This window comes from Schistocerca serialis, chromosome 2, assembly GCF_023864345.2.
Source record: "Schistocerca serialis cubense isolate TAMUIC-IGC-003099 chromosome 2, iqSchSeri2.2, whole genome shotgun sequence".
NCBI classification, from domain to species: domain Eukaryota; kingdom Metazoa; phylum Arthropoda; class Insecta; order Orthoptera; family Acrididae; genus Schistocerca; species Schistocerca serialis.
The window spans coordinates 868,381,560-868,400,204 of record NC_064639.1 but is presented as its reverse complement, the minus strand read 5'-3'; the positions used below and the strand labels follow the sequence as shown (position 1 = coordinate 868,400,204).

Genomic DNA, 18,645 nt, shown 5'->3' with positions numbered 1-18,645 from the left:
CAAGTGTTTTTCCTCATGTCATGTATCATGTTCATTTGTTTATTCGTGTGTCTCCTTTCCAGAACAATACACAGAGCATAAACTGATGTGCAAACTTGCACATGGGGATGGCAAGTACATTGGGCAGTTTGTGTAGATTGTAGTGAAGATACATTCCTTGCATGCCTTTGGTCAGCTTTCATGGTGGTTGTGCATTACGTCTTTCCATTTGTGGATAATGTTTAATAATGGGGAGAAAAGAAAAAGTTGTTCTAAGTACTTGTCAACCCTTTCTCCCAATGTTATCGTGTGTTTTTCCTTACTGGTAAAATAATCTTAAACAGATGCGCCATATGAACCAGTAATTTGAGTAACTTCTTGGCATCAATAAAATAAAATAAAATACATCACAGCACCTAATTGTTTTCCCTTTGCATTTAAGAATACTTTCATTAGGATGGCAAATGACATTAAGCTCTTGTGATCTGCTTAGAAGCTTCTACCATTAAAAAAAAATTTTTTTTTCAGGTGCTGGATAATTTTATTGGATACAGTCTTAATGAAGTTAAAGCAATGAAGAAGGATGTAGACAAAAATCCTCTTATTAAAGAGAGATTGAACAAGGTACAGTAGTACTTTCAGTAAATGAAATTAGAAATGAACCTAATGTAATACCAAGCCAAGATAAAGCTTATACACTGATAATTTGTGTTACATTGTTTACAGGCTCTCCAGAAAGCACAGCAGCAGTTGATTGAATTAAATGCACTTTTTACTCTTTCATTTGACCCGGAAAGTGATTTACCATGTGTAACAATGGTAACAGATTTGAAAGAAGAGCATCTCAAAGCACTGAAAGCAAGAGTGCGTATTGCGCAGTCTCTAAAACACAGTTGATGATGCTGACAGCATAGATGTTTATCCTCTGGGCATTTTTATGCCTGTGTGTCTTGGAAGGTATGTGAATGTGGATATACATTATTAAAATTACTTTTCCTCCTATTTCCTTTTCCACATTAATCTCATTTAGTCCACCAAAGATGATAACTCATTTGACTGAAGCCATAGGGCAATATAGACTTATCTGTTTCCACTGTCCCCTCCTCTGTCCTGCCATGAAGTCGGTAGAGTCGGGGAATATCTTCACCAAGGCTCATCATCATCCGCTGTGTTCCTCACTGTACAGCTCAGTTTATTATGACAGCTGCAATGAAAGAAATGATGTGATGTGAAAAGATGCTTCATATAAAAGGAAATAGGGGCAATGATTCAGTTCTGCAGTAGAGCTTATTCATTTCAGAAACATAAACAGTAGAGCTAAAAGTTCAGTGTCTGTGCCGTACCTGTATTAAATATTATTTATTTGCTGTCCTTATAACAATCAATATTGGGACACTGTCGTAGATTTAATTCATGCGTACAAAGCCTTAGTTCACTATTAGTGAAGATTAGGAATTACCAGTTTTTTGTTACAGAAGTAAACTTGTGGCTATAAATACTATTTTAGAAAGAGACATTACAACTTGAAAACCGAGCAATGTGGCACAGTGTTTAGCACACTGGACTTGCATCTGGGAGGACAATTGTTCAAACACACATCCTGCCATCCTGATTTAGGTTTTCCATGACATCCTTAAATTGCTTCAGGCAAATGCTGGGATGGTTCCTTTGAAAGGGCACGGCCAATTTCCTTCCCCATCTTTCGCTAATCGGATGGGACTGATGACCTCTCTGTTTGGTTCCCTCCCCCCGAATCAACCAACCAACAACTTGAAATATAAATGCATAACACTGTTTTCCAGAGAGACATTACAACTTGAAAACTTTTCTATGGAATAACAGCTTTTCTCTGTTAATAAATACTTCAGATTATTCTTTAAGGTGTTTAAATTAGTGGTCTTAGTTCAGATGGAAATCTGTAATCTGTTGTAAAAAATTGTTCATATTGTAAGCTCTCCCCCTTCCCCTCCCCCTAAAAATCTCGTCTGTATAGACTGTTGGTGTCCCACCCCATACCTCAACACCATATTGAAGACAAGGATGTATGAATCCTAAATGTATTTGCTTTAAGCTATCATAGCCCAGGAAGACCAAGACCGTTTCAGTAGATATGGATGTGTGCTGATTTTCTTGCAGATGTGATCTATGTGCTCTTTTCATCACTGGTGTTCATCAACAATAGTGCCCAAAATTTGTGTCTATTTGTGTAGCTAAATCACACTGGAGGTGGAAATTGTGCACCATTTATTTTCTGATTATAGCTAAGCATGAATTGCACTCTCACTTTCTTCTCTTTATTCAAAAGTAGCTTTTTTGCCGAAGGGTAGGCTGGCAGAAAATTGTAATGATTTCACTACTGTTGGCAGCATTTTGCGTATCATAGCACCAGCTGGCAAAAGATGTGTCATCAGCATAGCAATTTTGGCATTTATTTAAATCGTTTAACTTAAACAGGAACAGAAAAGGCCCTAATGCACTTCCATGGGACACACCACATCGAAGTATCCTGTAGGTTGACATAAGTGTCACAAACAGTTCATTCCTTTTATAAGTTAGCTTGACACACTGTTCCCTGTATTCAAAAAGGGGGTAGGCAGTTGTAAGGCTACTCTTCTAATCCAGTATTCTTCTCTTTTATGCAATAGAATTGTGTGATTCACATTATTTACATCTATATCTGTACTCTGCAAATCACCATCAGTGCATGACAGAGGGTACATCCCATTGTACCAGTATTAGGGTTTCTTCCTGTTCCATTCACATATGGAGCATAGGAAGAATGATTGAATGCCTCTGTGCATGCTATAATTATTCTAATCTTCTCCTCATGATCCCTCTGTGAACGATACATAGGAGGTTGTAGTATATCCTAGAGTAATCATTTAAAGCCTGTTCTTGAAACTTTGTTAATAGACTTTCTTGGGATGGTTTATGTCTGTCTTAAGGGTCAGCGATTCCAGTTGCTTCATTATCTCTGTGACACTCTCGTGTCTCTGTGACACTTTCCCATGGATTAAACAAACCTGTGACTATTCGTGCTGCCCTTCTCTATATGCGTTAAATATCCCCCATTAATCATATCTGGTGGGATTCCACACACTTGAGCACTATTCTAGGATGGGTCCCACAAGTGATTTGTAAGAAATCTGTTTTGTAGACTGATCGCACTTTCCCTGTATTCTATCAATAAACTGAAGTCTGCCATCTGCTTTACCCATGACTGAACCTATGTGATCACTCCATTTTATATCGCTACAAAGTGTTACACCCACATATTTGCATGAGTTGGCTGATTCAAACAGTGACTGATATTATAGTTGTAGGGTATTACGTTTTTCCGTTTTGTGAAGTGCACAATTTTACAATTCTGGACATTCAGAGCAAGTTGCCAGTCTGTGCACCATGTTGAAATCATATCAAGAGCTCACAGAATATTTATGCAGCTTCTTTCAGATAGTACTCCATTATAGATAACTGCATCATCTGCAAAAAGGCTGATTTTACCACTAATGTTGTCTGCAAGGTCATTAATATACAACATGGACAGCAAAGGTCCCAACACACATCCGTGGGATGTACCCGAAGTTACTTTACGTCTGACGATGACTCTCCTCCCTACCAAAAGATTATCAAGCAAGTCACAAATTTCAGTTGATAACTAATACAATTGTACTTTTGACAATAAGCGTAGGAGGTGCAGTACTGAGTCAAATGCTTTTCAGAAATCAGGATAAGCTGCTTGTACCTGGTTGTCTTGATTCAAAGCTTTCGGTATGTCGTGTGAGATAAGAGCGAGTTGGGTTTCACATGATCGACATTTTCAAAAACCATGCTGGTTGGCACTGAGGAGGTCATTCTGTTCAAGATACCTCATTATGTTAGGGCTCAGAATATGTTCTAAAATTCAACAACAAATTTATATCAAGGATATTGGATGGTAGTTTTGTGGATCACCTTTACTACCCTTCTTATAGATGACTGTGAATTGAACCTTTTTCCAAAAACTGATGGCTTTTTTTCCCGAGGGATCTACAATAGATTATAGTAAAAAGAGGAGCTAACTGAGCCACAAATTCAGTATAGAATCTGACAGGGATTCCATTGGGGCCTGGAGCTGTGTTCTGTTGTAATGATTTCAGCTTTTTCTCAACATCAGTGACATTAATATGTATTTCATTCATCTTTGCACTGGTACGAGGATTTTTCATTCATCTTTGCACTGGTACAAGGATTAAATTGGGGCAACTCTCCTGGGTTTTCCTTTGTAAAGGAACATTTGATAATGGAGTTAATCATTTCAGAATTTACTTTGCTACCCTCAGCTTCAGTTACTGTCTCATTCGCAAGGGACTGGACAGAAACTTTGGTGCCACTAACAGCCTTTACGTACGACCAAAATATTTGACAATATTTTGATATGGTAGTCATTGAAGGCATCAAACATTGATCTCTTTACAGCCAAATGTGTTTCATTCAGCATCTCTCTACCTATAGCCCTACACTATGTTCTACACTTGTTGTTGGTGGTGGTGGTGGGTGGTGATGGTCATGGTGGTGTGTTCAGTCCAAAGTCTGGTATGATGCAGCTCTCCATGCTTCTCTATCCTGTGCAAGCCTCTTCACTCCAAGTAACTACTGCAACATGCATCCTTCTGAACCTGCTTAGTGTATTCATCTCTTGGTCTCACACTGTGTTTTTTACCCTCCACACTTCCCTCCAACAGTACTAAATTGACGATCTCTTGATGCCTCAGAATGTGTCCTACCAACTGCTCCCTTTTCTTGTCAAGTTGTACCACAAATTCCTCTTCACCCCAGTTCTGTCTGCGGCTCATGGTCTTGCAGTAGCGTGCTCGCTTCTCGCGCACGGGGTCCCGGGTTCGATTCCCAGCGGGGTCAGGGATTTTCTCTGCCTCGAGATGACTGGGTGTTGTGTGTCTTTCATCATCATTTCATCCTCATTCACTCGCAAATCGCCGTAGTGGCGTTAAAGAACTTGTGGAGCAGCGCGGGCGAACCGCCCCGCAAGGGGTCTCCCGGCCGCCAATGCCATACGCTCATTATTATTACCCCGGTTCTATTCAGTACCTCCTCATTAGTTATGTGATCTACCCATCTAATCTTGTGTATTCTACTGTTCAAGCACATTTCAAAAGCTTCTATTCTCTTCTAGCCCAAACTATCTATTGTCCATATTTCATTTCCATACATGGAAAGGACATCCTGGCTCTTAAATCTATACTCGATGTGAGCAAATTTCTCTTCTGCAGAAACACTTTCCTTGCCATCGCCAGTCTACATTTTATATCCTCTCCACTTTGACCATCATCAGCTATTTTGCTGCCTAAATAACAGAACTCAGCTGTGTCTTATTTCCTAATCTAATTCCATCAGCTTCACCTGTTTCAATTTGAGTACATTCCATTATCCTCATTTTGCTTTTATTTAATGCCCACCCCAGATAATGAGTTATCCCAAAAAAAATCTCACATGCAGCTTCAATTCCTATCTTGGTGGATTTGAGTTTCTTGTACATTGCAACAAATACACCACCTCCAATTCCTATTTGCCTATCCTTTCGATACACACTTAAATTTTGCACAAAAATCTCACTGCTATCAATTTCAGGTTTCAACCAGCTTTCTGTACCTAGTATTATGTGAGCTTCATTGTTTCTCATGAGCACTTCAAACTCTAGCACTTTGTTGCAAGTGCTTCGACAGTTTACAATTAGGATTGTAATACTCTCACGTGTGGGAGGTGTTGTGACGTAACAAGACTGTTACGCCACACTGAAGTAGCCGAAAGAAAGGCACGCGTACACACACGCCGACTGGCGTCAAGTCTGGAACAAGATATGTTATGACTGCTATCAAGAAAATACGTAGCTTTGGAATATACTTAACTTTATTTACTCCTTGTGATACATCTCTCTGGACTATACAAATGAGACTCGTAAGATACATGCACTGTTACAATTGGCGCCTTGCTAGGTCGTAGCCATGGACTTAGCAGAAGGCTATTCTAACTGTCTCTCGGCAAATGAGAGGAAGGCTTCGTCCGTATTGTCGCTAGCAATGTCGTCCGTACAACTGGGGCGAGTGCTCTATCGTATATCGAGACCTGCCTTGTGGTGGCGCTAGGTCGGCGATCACACAGTGGCGACACGCGGGTCCGACATGTACTAAATGGACCGCGGCCGATTTAAGCTACCACCTAGCAAGTGTGGTGTCTGGCGGTGACACCACATTCCTCCCCTGCAAATCGGCGAACGGTCGTGTGATAAGGCTTCCGCCCGCCGTGGGAAGGACCCCATGTTGACGTATGCGATGAGGTGGGGAGCCTAACAACCGGCGAGGCTGTGCCACCCGCACCCGGCCATTCGGTCCGAGGGGAGCTAGGAAACGCCTGAAAACCTAGTCCAGGGTGCACGTCAACATGCGGTGCCGACATGTACTAAATGGACCGCGGCCGATTTAAGCTACCACCTAGCAAGTGTGGTGTCTGGCGGTGACACCACATTCCTCCCCCGCAAATCGGCGAACGGTCGTGTGATAAGGCTTCCGCCCGCCGTGGGAAGGACCCCATGTTGACGTATGCGATGAGGTGGGGAGCCTAACAACCGGCGAGGCTGTGCCACCCGCACCCGGCCATTCGGTCCGAGGGGAGCTAGGAAACGCCTGAAAACCTAGTCCAGGGTGCACGTCAACATGCGGTGTATGCGCCCGTAAAGAAACAGGAGGGGCTGAAGTGTCGACCTCCATTGCGTCGGGGTATCCAACGCGCGATGACGTCATGTGGTCCGGAGCGGGCAAGCGTTCCATGGCGGAGGACGGCGGGTCACGGGAAGCGAGCGGCGGCGCGTGACCCAGGGAGGCGCTTGGTGGCTGCAGCGAAGCCTCGAATGCGGGCGGCGCCGGCGGGATAGCAGGCGGCAGCGGCGGCGGCGGCTGCTGCGGCGGCGCGTCGCCATGGGGCAAAATGGAAGGCATCGTCAGTAACACCTGGGGATGAGGCGAGCCAGTAGATGGGTCCCCAGGGCGCTGACCGGACGGCACCGTCGCTGAAAGCAGACGGGGAGCGGCAGAACCCGTGCGACGACAGAGGCGCAGCTGATTGAGATGCCGACGCACCTCACCAGAGACCCCCAAAACCAAATACATCGCGCGGCCGAGGCAGCGAAGAATGCGCCCTGCGAGACAACGCCGTGAACCTAAATAGTTGCGATAGAATACAACGTCGCCAGGAGCAAAAGCAGAAGTCTGCCGCTGCACAGGAACCTGATGCGGCGGTTGCAGCAATGACATCAAGGTTCGATGAGAACGACCGTGGAGCAACTCAGCCGGCGAGCGACCATCTCGGGGCTGAGAGCGATACGATGACAAAAAGAGCAACAACGCGTCCTCCCGAGAATGCGACTCTTTCAACTTCAACATCTGTGACTTGAAAGTCCGGACCAATCGTTCAGCGGCACCGTTTGACTGAGGCGAAAACGGCGCGGATGTCAGATGTTGAATACCATTGGCCTGGCAGAATGACTGAAATTCTGCGGACATGAATTGTGGGCCATTGTCGGAAACAATAGTCTGCGGAAGACCTTCAATGCAAAAGATAGCAGACAACGCTTGGATGGTGGCGGAGGTCGTCGTAGAAGACATCCGGACAACAAAAGGAAAATTACTGAAGGCATCGACCAGAACCAACCATCGAGCATTCCAGAATGGACCAGCAAAATCTATGTGCCAGCGTTGCCAAGGGGAAGTGGCTTTTGGCCATGCAAAGACTTTCCGCGGCGGTGCGGATTGTTGTTCGGCACATGCCATGCAAGAAGAGCACATATTCGTAATCGCAGCATCGATTCCGAACCAAGTACAGTGCTGACGCGCAAGTTGTTTCGTTCGCACTATACCCCAATGTCCTTGGTGAAGAAGCCGTAAGACAGAGGACTGTAATGAACGTGGGACCACGACTCGGGACTGATCATTATCAGAACGCAACAACAAAACACCACGTCGAACAAAAAGTCTCTCCTTGTGAGCAAAAAATCTGCGAACCGACGGATCCTCGATCCGAGACTTTGACAAAGGCCATTGCGTAGCAACAAAACGCAAAACGGTAGCAAGGACAGGGTCAGCAGCTGTGGCTGTAGCTACACGACGAAAATCAATCTGAAACGATTCGACCACTTCATCGGTTTCCGAATCAATGAACATGCAAACAAGTTCGGAAGAATCGAATGCTTTGTCCTCAGCAACAGGCAAACGGGACAACGGATTGGCGTTTCCGTGCTTAGCAGTGGACCGATACAAGATATCGTAGCGGTACTGCGAGAGGAAAATAGACCAGCGAATGAATTTCTGCGCTGTACACGGAGGTACAGGCTTGATCGGTTGAAAAAGCGATGTCAAAGGTTTGTGGTCTGTGATGATGGTAAAGTGACGACCATACAAGAAATCATGGAACTTAGTAACACCAAACACAAGAGCCAAAGCTTCTTTCTCTATCTGGGAATAATTTCGTTGCGCAGACGAGAGCAATTTGGACGCAAAGGCAATAGGGCGATCATGCGAGCCAACTTTGTGCGCAAGCACAGCACCGATCCCGAAATCCGACGCATTTACCATCAACAAAAGGGGTTTCCGGGGATCGAAAGGCGTGAGGCAAGTATTAGAAAGCAACGCCGATTTCAACAGGCGAAAGGCGCGTTCGCATTCCGTCGTCCAGACGAACGGAACACCCTTACGGCGTAAGCGATGAAGCGGAGCTGAAATGGAAAAGGCATTGCGCACATTCACTCACACCTTGTGATGCTAAATCGTGTAATGTTCTTGTGATCTCATCACGCTATGCGTGAGGAACATTGCGCGCTCTGAAAAATTTCGGTTGCGCGTTTACTTTCAGTTCCAAATGTGCTTCATAGTTTTTAGCGCAACCTAAGCCCGGTGCAAAAATGTCTGCAAATTCGTCACATAATCTAGAAACACTGTCTGAAGGCACAGTCTGATTCACTGATAGGACCTGATTTACAATAGACATGTTAAACAATTGAAATAAATCTAAGCCAAACAAGTTCACTGCAGTAGAAGAACGAAGAACGTAAAACGACACAAGTTTTGTTTGTCCCTTGTATGTGGCAAGAAGGCTGCACTGTCCTAACACAGGTATATTCTGTCCTGAATAACTATGTAACTTAACATTTGCGGCACGCAACGGAGGTGCGTCCAGTTGTTTGTACGTGTCGTGATGGAGCAATGAAATGCAGCTCCGGTATCGAGCTGGAATGGTATGACCTTGCCATTAAAGTCCAAATCTACAAAAAGTTTATTGTCCTGCTGACGACAAGAGCGACTGTCTCGTGCAATTTGAACAGACACTGGTACAGAAGCACTTGCTAATTGACGTGATTTCCGGCGACGTCGACGCACAGTTTTCGTGGGACGAACACAGTCACTGTTAGAGAAAGTAGCACTGGACGGGGTGGAAGTAACGACATGAATGTCCATGGGCGAAGGTCCACGAGCCTGAGTGTCCTTGGTTCGATTCCGGCGCGAAGCAAAGGGCCTGGAATGATTGTGATTGTCTGATCTGAGCTTTTTCTGGCAAACACTTTGAACATGTCCTTTCCTATTGCAGAAAAAGCAAATAGCTTGGCGTGAGGGGCAATGTTCACGCGAATGTCTAGTAGCACACCGCGGGCATGATTTCACTGCATTTGTGTGCTGGCGCGGCACACCTGGCTTAGAGCGCGGCGGCAGCCGCGTTTGTGTGCGCGAGGGCAGTTGACCGGGCCGCGTAGCGCGAGCGCGCCCGGCGGGCCGGTTAATGTTACACACAGCTGGCGAAGTTTCAAAAGATTCCTGAGCACAGTCAAGTGTGTCTTGTCTATCCAATATGTCTATCACTTGTTGAAGGGAGGGATTTACTAGTTTCAAAATTTGCTCCCGTATGCGAACATCAGAAACGTTCTGTGCAATTGCATCACGCACCATTGTATCTGAATAAGAAAGGCCACAGTCACAGTCAAAGGCACAGTCCCTAGTAAGTCCTTGCAATGTTGCTACCCACTCCCTATTAGTTTGACCGGCCGTACGTTTTGTACGAAAAAACGTATACCGTTTTGCAACTACATTAACTGTTTCTTTGAAATAGGCATCTAAAGCAGACAAAATTTCTTCGTAGGACAGAGTTGCTACGTCGCGTCAGGGAAACAATTTCACTATCACACGGTAGTGGACACACCGACACAAGAAAGCAAAAACGGCTGCCGCTCATTACCTTGAATTCTGTAGGCGGCTAGATGAAAGGCGAACTGGCGGGACCATTCCGTCCAAGTCTCACGGGCCGGGTCGTAGTGCCTAAAAGGCGGTGCAACTGCGATTTGTGGCTGCGGTAGCGGTGAAGCGGCGGCTGCCGCATCGGTTTGAATGGCACGTTGATCCTGGACGAGCTGTCCAAGGGCATCCAATAACGCCTGCGTTTGCTGATTCTGCAAGCGATAAAATTCGGACAGTACATCTGGCGAAGCCATGACACAAGTAAATGTAAGCAATTAGAAAGAACAAGACCCTTTCCGTTGTCTCGTCGCCAATCTGTTGTGACGTAACAAAACTTTCAGTTTATCCAGGTCCCATCTCCTTAAATTCCCACCTTTTTGCAGTTTCTTCAGTTGTAATCCTCAGTTCTTAACCAATAGATTGTGATCAGAGTCCACATCTGCCCCTGGAAATGTCTTACAATTTAAAACCTGGTTCCTAAATCTCTGTCTTACCATTATGTAATCTATCTGAAACCTGTCAGTATCTCCAGGCTTCTTCCATGTATACAACCTTCTTTCATGATTCTTGAACCAAGTGTTAGCTATGATTAAGTTGTGCTCCGTGCAAAATTCTTTCAGGCGGGTTCCTCTTTCATTTCTTAGCCCCAATTCATATTCACCTTATAAAGGCCTTTACAAATGTCTGCTTGTGTCTGTGTATGTGCAGATGGATATATCTATGTGTGTGTGTGTGTGTGTGTGTGTGTGTGTGTGTGTGTGTGCGAGTGTATACCCGTCCTTTTTTCCCCCTAAGGTAAGTCTTTCCGCTCCCAGGATTGGAATGACTCCTTACCCTCTCCCTTAAAACCCACATCCTTTCGTCTTTCCCTCTCCTTCCCTCTTTCCTGACGAAGCAACCGTTGGTTGCGAAAGCTAGAATTTTGTGTGTATGTTTGTGTTTGTTCGTGTGTCTATCGACCTGCCAGCACTTTTGTTTGGTAAGTCTCATCATCTTTGTTTTTAGATATATTTTTCCCACGTGGAATGTTTCCCTCGATTATACAGGGCTATTACAAATGATTGAAGCGATTTCATAAATTCACTGTAGCTCCATTCATTGACATATGGTCACGACACACTACAGATATGTAGAAAAACTCATAAAGTTTTGTTCGGCTGAAGCTGCACTTCAGGTTTCTGCCGCCAGAGTGCTCGAGAGCGCAGTGAGACAAAATGGTGACAGGAGCCGAGAAAGCGTATGTCGTGCTTGAAATGCACTCACATCAGTCAGTCATAACAGTGCAACGACACTTCAGGACGAAGTTCAACAAAGATCCACCAACTGCTAACTCCATTCGGCGATGGTATGCGCAGTTTAAAGCTTCTGGATGCCTCTGTAAGGGGAAATCAACGGGTCGGCCTGCAGTGAGCGAAGAAACGGTTGAACGCGTGCGGGCAAGTTTCACGCGTAGCCCGCGGAAGTTGACGAATAAAGCAAGCAGGGAGCTAAACGTACCACAGCCGACAGTTTGGAAAATCTTACGGAAAAAGCTAAAGCAGAAGCCTTACAGTTTACAATTGCTACAAGCCCTGACACCCAATGACAAAGTCAAATGCTTTGAATTTTCGGCGCGGTTGCAACAGCTCATGGAAGAGGATGCGTTCAGTGCTAAACTTGTTTTCAGTGATGAAGCAACATTTTTTCTTAATGGTGAAGTGAACGGACACAATGTGCGAATCTGGGCAGTAAAGAATCCTCACGCATTCGTGCAGCAAATTCGCAATTCACCAAAAGTTAACGTGTTTTGTGCATTCTCACGGTTTAAAGTTTACGGCACCTTTTTCTTCTGCGGGGAAAAAAAAAAAAAAAAAGAGAGAGAGAGAGAGAGAGAGTTACAGGACACGTGTATCTGGACATGCTGGAAAATTGGCTCATGCCACAACTGGAGACCGACAGCGCCGACTTCATCTTTCAACAGGATGGTGCTCCATCGCACTTCCATCATGATGTTCGGCATTTCTTAAACAGGAGATTGGAAAACCGATGAATCGGTCGTGGTGGAGATCATGATCAGCAATTCATGTCATGGCCTCCACGCTCTCCCGGCTTAACCCCATGCGATTTCTTTCTGTGGGGTTATGTGAAAGATTCAGTGTTTAAACCTCCTCTATCAAGAAACGTGCCAGAACTGCGAGCTCGCATCAATGATGCTTTCGAACTCATTGATGGGGACATGCTGCGCCGAGTGTGGGAGGAACTTGATTATCGGCTTGATGTCTGCCGAATCACTAAAGGGGCACATATCGAACATTTGTGAATGCCTAAAAAATGAAAATATCTCAAATAATAAAGTTATTGTAGAGCTGAGGAAAAATATATCTAAAAACAAAGATGATGTGACTTACCAAATGAAAGTGCTGGCAGGTCGACAGACACACAAACAAACACAAACATACACACAAAATTCAAGCTTTAGCAACAAACTGTTGCCTCATAAGGAAAGAGGGAAGGATAGGGAAAGACGAAAGGGTGTGGGAAGTCTTTCCGCTCCCGGGATTGGAATGACTCCTTACCCTCTCCCTTAAAACTCACATCCTTTCGTCTTTCCCTCTCCTTCCCTCTTTCCTTATGAGGCAACAGTTTGTTGCGAAAGCTTGAATTTTGTGTGTATGTTTGTGTTTGTTTGTGTGTCTGTCGACCTGCCAGCACTTTCATTTGGTAAGTCACATCATCATTGTTTTTAATATATATATATATAAAACTTGCATACTTCTTTTACTTTCATTCTATAGTCATATGAGATTGTATTCTGGGGTAACTCATCAAACCAAGCAAAGGTTTTTAGTGTGCAAAAGCGTATAAAAAGAATCATTTATGGTGTAAAGTCAAGAACATCCTGTAGAAATCTGTTCAAGGAACTTTGTATTCTAACCACTGCTTGTCAATTTGTTTATTCCTTAATGAAGTTTGTTGCAAGTAATCTGTCTCTATTTCCAACCAATAACCCAATACATAATATCAGTACTAGGAATAAGAACAATCTACATAAAGACCTAAAATCACTTACCTTGGTCCAAAAAAGGGTCCAATATTCAGGAACACACATTTTCAATAAATTGCCAGCAACCATTAAAAACTTGGTTTCAGATAAAGCATGGTTTAAACAGAGTTTGACAGACTTTTTGGTAGGCAACTCCTTCTACTCTATAGATGAATTTCTTAACAGGGACTGTAAGACCAGCTTAAGTAAAAATGTCTGTTAAATTTCAGTTTTGACAGAACTTGGTCACAACAGTTAAGATTAGGTATTGTGTACCTGATAAAGCTATTAAAAGTGTCTAACAATGTTTTATTCTGACAGCGATTAATTCTGTAAATATTGGCAGTTCCAGTTTATTGTGATGTATTCACTTATTTTGACAATCTCCTGACAAATGACCAGGGGAGTAAATTTTATATTCAAATGTTTTATGTTTTTAGTTCCACACCCACGAGAGTCATCTCATTTTTTGGGTCTATGTAACAAAACTGAATCTAATCTAATCTCTAATCTATCCACCGACTCACTTGTTTGATTGTAGGACATTTTAAAGCACCCTGTTTTATCCACACACACACACACACACACACACACACACACACACACACACACACACACACACACTAGTTTGATTGTAGGTCATTTTATAGCTCCCTTCTGTGTGAATTCAAGTTGTGTTTCATCCATCATCCATTTGTTCCATTCCTCATTAATATACAATTTAAATGGTTTATCTATCGAGACATCAAAAGGTTGCAATTGTAAAGTAAGTTCTCTCGGACTAATAGTAAGCTCTGTATTCCCCTGTCTCAATTTCTCTTTCACAGAATTTTTCTAATGACTACTAAACTGACCAGCACAAGAAGAGAACTCTTCTTCAATAAAACACCTTCCCTTCTCTCTGACACTCTGTTAATCCATAATCCTGTGCCAGCCTCGTCCATCCAACTCTAGTCATGTACATGAACAACACCTGGAAGTATTTCAGAAGGTTTTGGTGTTGTTTTGTGCTTAAATATGTTTGTTGGGTTAAGTTTAGTATCATCAGCACAAATGAAAGGACAACACTGTAGTGCATTTTTTCGTGTTCACTTGTTTTTATAGTTACGTACAGTTTTAGCATCTTTCATGGCAACAGTCCCGTTACTTGGCACGTCAAATGTCAGAGGAGTTTCGTCCATATTCATCATTTGGTTTAACTACACACTGATTTTCTTTCGATGTTGAGTAATAAAGCAGTGGAAAGATAATATTTTCTCCTCACACTCTTGTCACATTTTCTGATATACTTTGGTTGTGGTTCGCATGCTGAGTCCATGATGCTTCATAAACCTATAGCACCAACCAACTCCACCCTTAAAGTCTGTTAAGTTCCACTGTAGTTCTAGCTTTGAATAATTTTTGTATTAATTCCAGTGTCATTTTGATGGTGTCGTTCAGTCCATTTCAATACATTATCTTCTAGTTTTGCATTCAGTACTCTATTTGCACATTTAGTCTTCCCCATTTTTTTTTCAGTTCTTCTTTACTAGCCTGCCAGTTGTGAATGTTTTTTATGTTGGTGGGGGGCTGGAATGCCGCTCAGCTGCTCTGTTTCATTTTCTTCTGCATATGCTGTTATTTTCAATTTACAGCCTGCATCATATGAATACCTTTAATTTTTTTCCATTACAAAACTAGCTGCTAACAAAAATATGTTACAGTTACCAATAACACAAATCACTTTTAATTCAAGTGCACTGGCACCATAGACTGCAATGATGCATCATAGGCTAGACAGTGTTCTGGCTTTATGATGGTGCGACAGGAGGAAGACAGTGTTAGAAAGCTTGTGAATCCCGGCATCTCATGTTCGTCACATCAGTGCACTGCTGCTGCTTATTGAACCTAGTTTTGCCGGATGGAGATATTTTTCCGATGGCAACAAATATATGGCCCTTTTTAAAACTAGTGTGAATTTTAAATCAAATACTGGACATTTTTATATTAAGTTCAGGTATAAGACACACCTGAATTTTGGAGGCAATTTTTCGAAGAAAAAAGTGAGTCTTGTAGTCCTTAGAGTACGGTATATAAACAGGTCATTTTTAGTTATGTGTATACTCCGTATGATGAGAGAGGAGCTCTGACAGTTGGGAGTGCAGTTGCCAGTATTCAACATTCATTAATCTCAGTCTTTCTTCCTGTGTTACTGACTTGAGTGGTCTGTTATTTGTAAGTGTGCTTACGTCATTCGTCCAAGCCTCGCGCCTCAGTAGTGTAAACACACTACTGAGGTGTGCAGTTGCAGCTGTAGTGGTTATAAAGCTAAGTACTGACAAAGTTATTTGTGCACTGTTATACGGTTATTAAATTTAATCATTTTCACCGGTGTTTCATGATGTTTGTGGCGAAATAATGATGTAATAAACTTGTGGAAACGTTCGCTTGCTTAGTTTACTGTGCGTTGAACTCATTTAGTAAACTTCATGCCTTTGTTTTCAGCTGACACTTCTAGTGAAATATTTCAGTAAAATTTTCATTCAGTGTTTTAACTTTGTTGAGTGTTACAGTTGCCACTTGAATTTTTGGTTTTAGCTAATCATTTTGTGAAGTTTTGTTGGTATTGGTGTTAGCTGTGGTGTAGTAGTATTAATACAAGTAGTTGCTTTCTTAGTGGACAGAGAATTTTGAGATCGCTATTGTCAGTTCTATAAGTAGTTCTATTGGTGTAACTGAACTTAGGTAATGTTGATGTATAGTTTTTTTTTCAGTAACTGTAAAATTTTACCATGAGTGAGAAGTGTGGGCTCTGTCATAGGTTTGTGAGTTGTAGGTTATGGTGTGGGATTTGTTCAACGTATTTTCATTGGGGGAATACAGTGGGGAAGCCAGTGGGCATTCTAGTGAGATCCTCTCCTTGGAATGCAGAATCTGTAGTAGAAATAAGTCGATAGAGAAGTAGGAGCATAAGATCTGTGCCCTTCAGGTGCAGTTACAACACGCAAAGGAGCTCGATAGGTTGAGGAGGGTGAATGGAGGTGGGGAATGGGAACTGGCAGTTGGCAAGAAGGCAACTAGGAGGAGGAGGTATTCAGACAGTTATACTTTGCGTATATGCAATAGATTTGACCAACTGTCAGAGTTGAGTGGAGAGGAGCCCGTTGTAGCTGTAGATGTAGGGAACATGCAGCAGTCCTCAGCAGATAGGAGGCCTAGGTCAGTTACAAAGTCGAACAGAAAGAAGAAGGTTCTGCTGCTAGGTAGTTCATATGGTAGAGATGTGGACCAGCAGTTGCAGGAAGTGTTGGGAGTGAGTACCAGGTCACCACCATTGTGAAGCCTAGTGCAGGGTTGGCTCAGGTGACTGACAGCATAGGGGAGTTATGTAGGAATTTTACGGAGGAGAATCAGATAGTGATAGTGGGTGGAGCTGGGAACAGTCTTGATAGGGATGGGGAATATGATGTAGGTGGTGACCTGGTAAAGATAACTACTCAAACTGGTGGCACTAATGTGCATTTCGTGCAACTGTTTCAGTGTCATGATCAGCCTCATCTTAATGCAGCTGTTAGGTGCGTCAACATGCGGCTGGGGAGGGCGCTGATGGCAGACGGTATGGGTCACATTTCAGTGGTGCCATTTGGGTCTATCAGTAGATCGGTTTTCACTAGGCATGGCCTGCATCTCAATAGGTATGAGAAGGGGAGGCTGGCAACACTTGTAGGTGACGAGTGTAGTGGGTTGTGGTGGTATCACCCATGGAAAAATTCATGTAGTAGTTGGTATTAGAGCTGCACCTTTTTTAGATTGAAGTCAGCTTGTAGGTATACCTGCTTAAGTGATGTCCCTCTAGCTAAGGGCTCACCTTCAGAGGATATCATGTTTCCAAGTCAAGAAGGAATTAGCATATTTCATCAAAATATAAGAGTTATTAGAGATAAAGTTAGTGAACTGCTTAAAGGTGTTCTCTCTGAAATTAGTGGTATGTTTCAGCACCACTTAAATAATTTGACAATTCAGAGGCTTCCTTTACCAGGATACAGATTAGCTGGCTGTTTTTGAAGGTCTTACTTGCGGGGTGGGGTAGTGGCCATGTACGTAAAAAACAGTATTCCATCTGAGTCCACAGATGTATCACGGCACTGCACTGAACAGATATTTGATGAATGTTGTGCAGGGGCAGTTGAATTTAGTGAAACTAAACTTCTAATTGCTGTTGTTTATAGGTCCCAAGAGCATTTCTGCTCAAACTAGAGAGGGTTCTTTATTCACTTTGTAGGAAGTACTAGAAATTAGTTATATGTAGTGACTTCAGTATGAATTTTTTATGTGATGGTGCAAGAAAAAGGATATTGGTAGATCTCCTGAATTCATATGATCTGATGCAGAGTGTGTTTTTTTCCAACTAGGCTGCAGGGGAACAGTAGCACAGCCATAGACATTATTTTTATTCATTCTTCATTACTAGATGGGCATTCTGTTAGTAAAAGTGTGAATGGCCTTTCAGACCATGATGCACAAATTTTAACACTAAAAGGCTTTTGTGGTCAAACAAATGTCACATATAATTACAAACTATGTAGGAAAGTTAATCCAACAGCAATAGAGAGTTTTTTAAACCTCATCAAGGAAGAAGAGTGGCAGGATGTTTATAGTGCTTATAACATAGGTGATAAATATAATGCTCTCCTTAACACATTTCTCATGCTCTTTGAGAGTTGCTTTACATTAGAGCGTTCTAAACGGGGTACTAGCAGTAGTAGGCAGCCCGGGTGGCTGACTAGTGGGATAGGAGTACCATGTAGAACACAGCGGGAATTATATCAAAATGTTAGAAGTAGTCACAATCAAGCTACAGTAGCCCATTACAAACACTACTGTAAGGTGCTTAAAAATGGTATTAGGAAGGCAAAGAGTATGTGATATACAAATAGAATAGCTAATTCACAGGATAAAATTAAAACCATATGATCAGTTGTGAAGGAGGTGTCTGGTCAGCAGCACAAGGTTGGCGATATAAAGTCAGTTCGTAGTAAAAATATTTCTGTTACTGATAAATTAGATGTAGCCTATGTTCAGTATTTGACAATCATTTTCTGAGCATTGCTGGTGAATTAAATAAAAATTTGGTTTCTACAAGGAATCATATAACTTTCTTGTCAAATACCTTGCCGAGATTGATGTCTGAAATACTCGTCTGTGATACAGACAAGAGGGGGATTGAGTCAATAATCAAATCACTGAAGACTGAGGACTCTCATGATTATGATGGAGTGCCTAGCAGATTATTAAAATACTGTGCTGCACATTTTAGCCCTGTACTTAGCCATATTTGTAATTCTTCCTTTATGAATGGTCAGTTTCCTGAACGATTAAAGTACTCAGTAG

General features: G+C 42.7%; 1 protein-coding gene across 1 annotated transcript in view; it reads left to right on the top strand.

The window, feature by feature from the left end:
• Positions 1-18,645, top strand: part of LOC126458186 (recQ-mediated genome instability protein 1-like) — a 113,670-nt gene that overhangs the window by 82,247 nt on the left and 12,778 nt on the right. Inside the window, exons 7-8 of the mRNA XM_050095062.1 lie at positions 508-603; positions 706-936. Coding sequence (XP_049951019.1) covers positions 508-603; positions 706-876 — 267 coding nt within the window. The 3' untranslated portion in view covers positions 877-936. The remainder of the gene's footprint in view (positions 1-507; positions 604-705; positions 937-18,645) is intronic.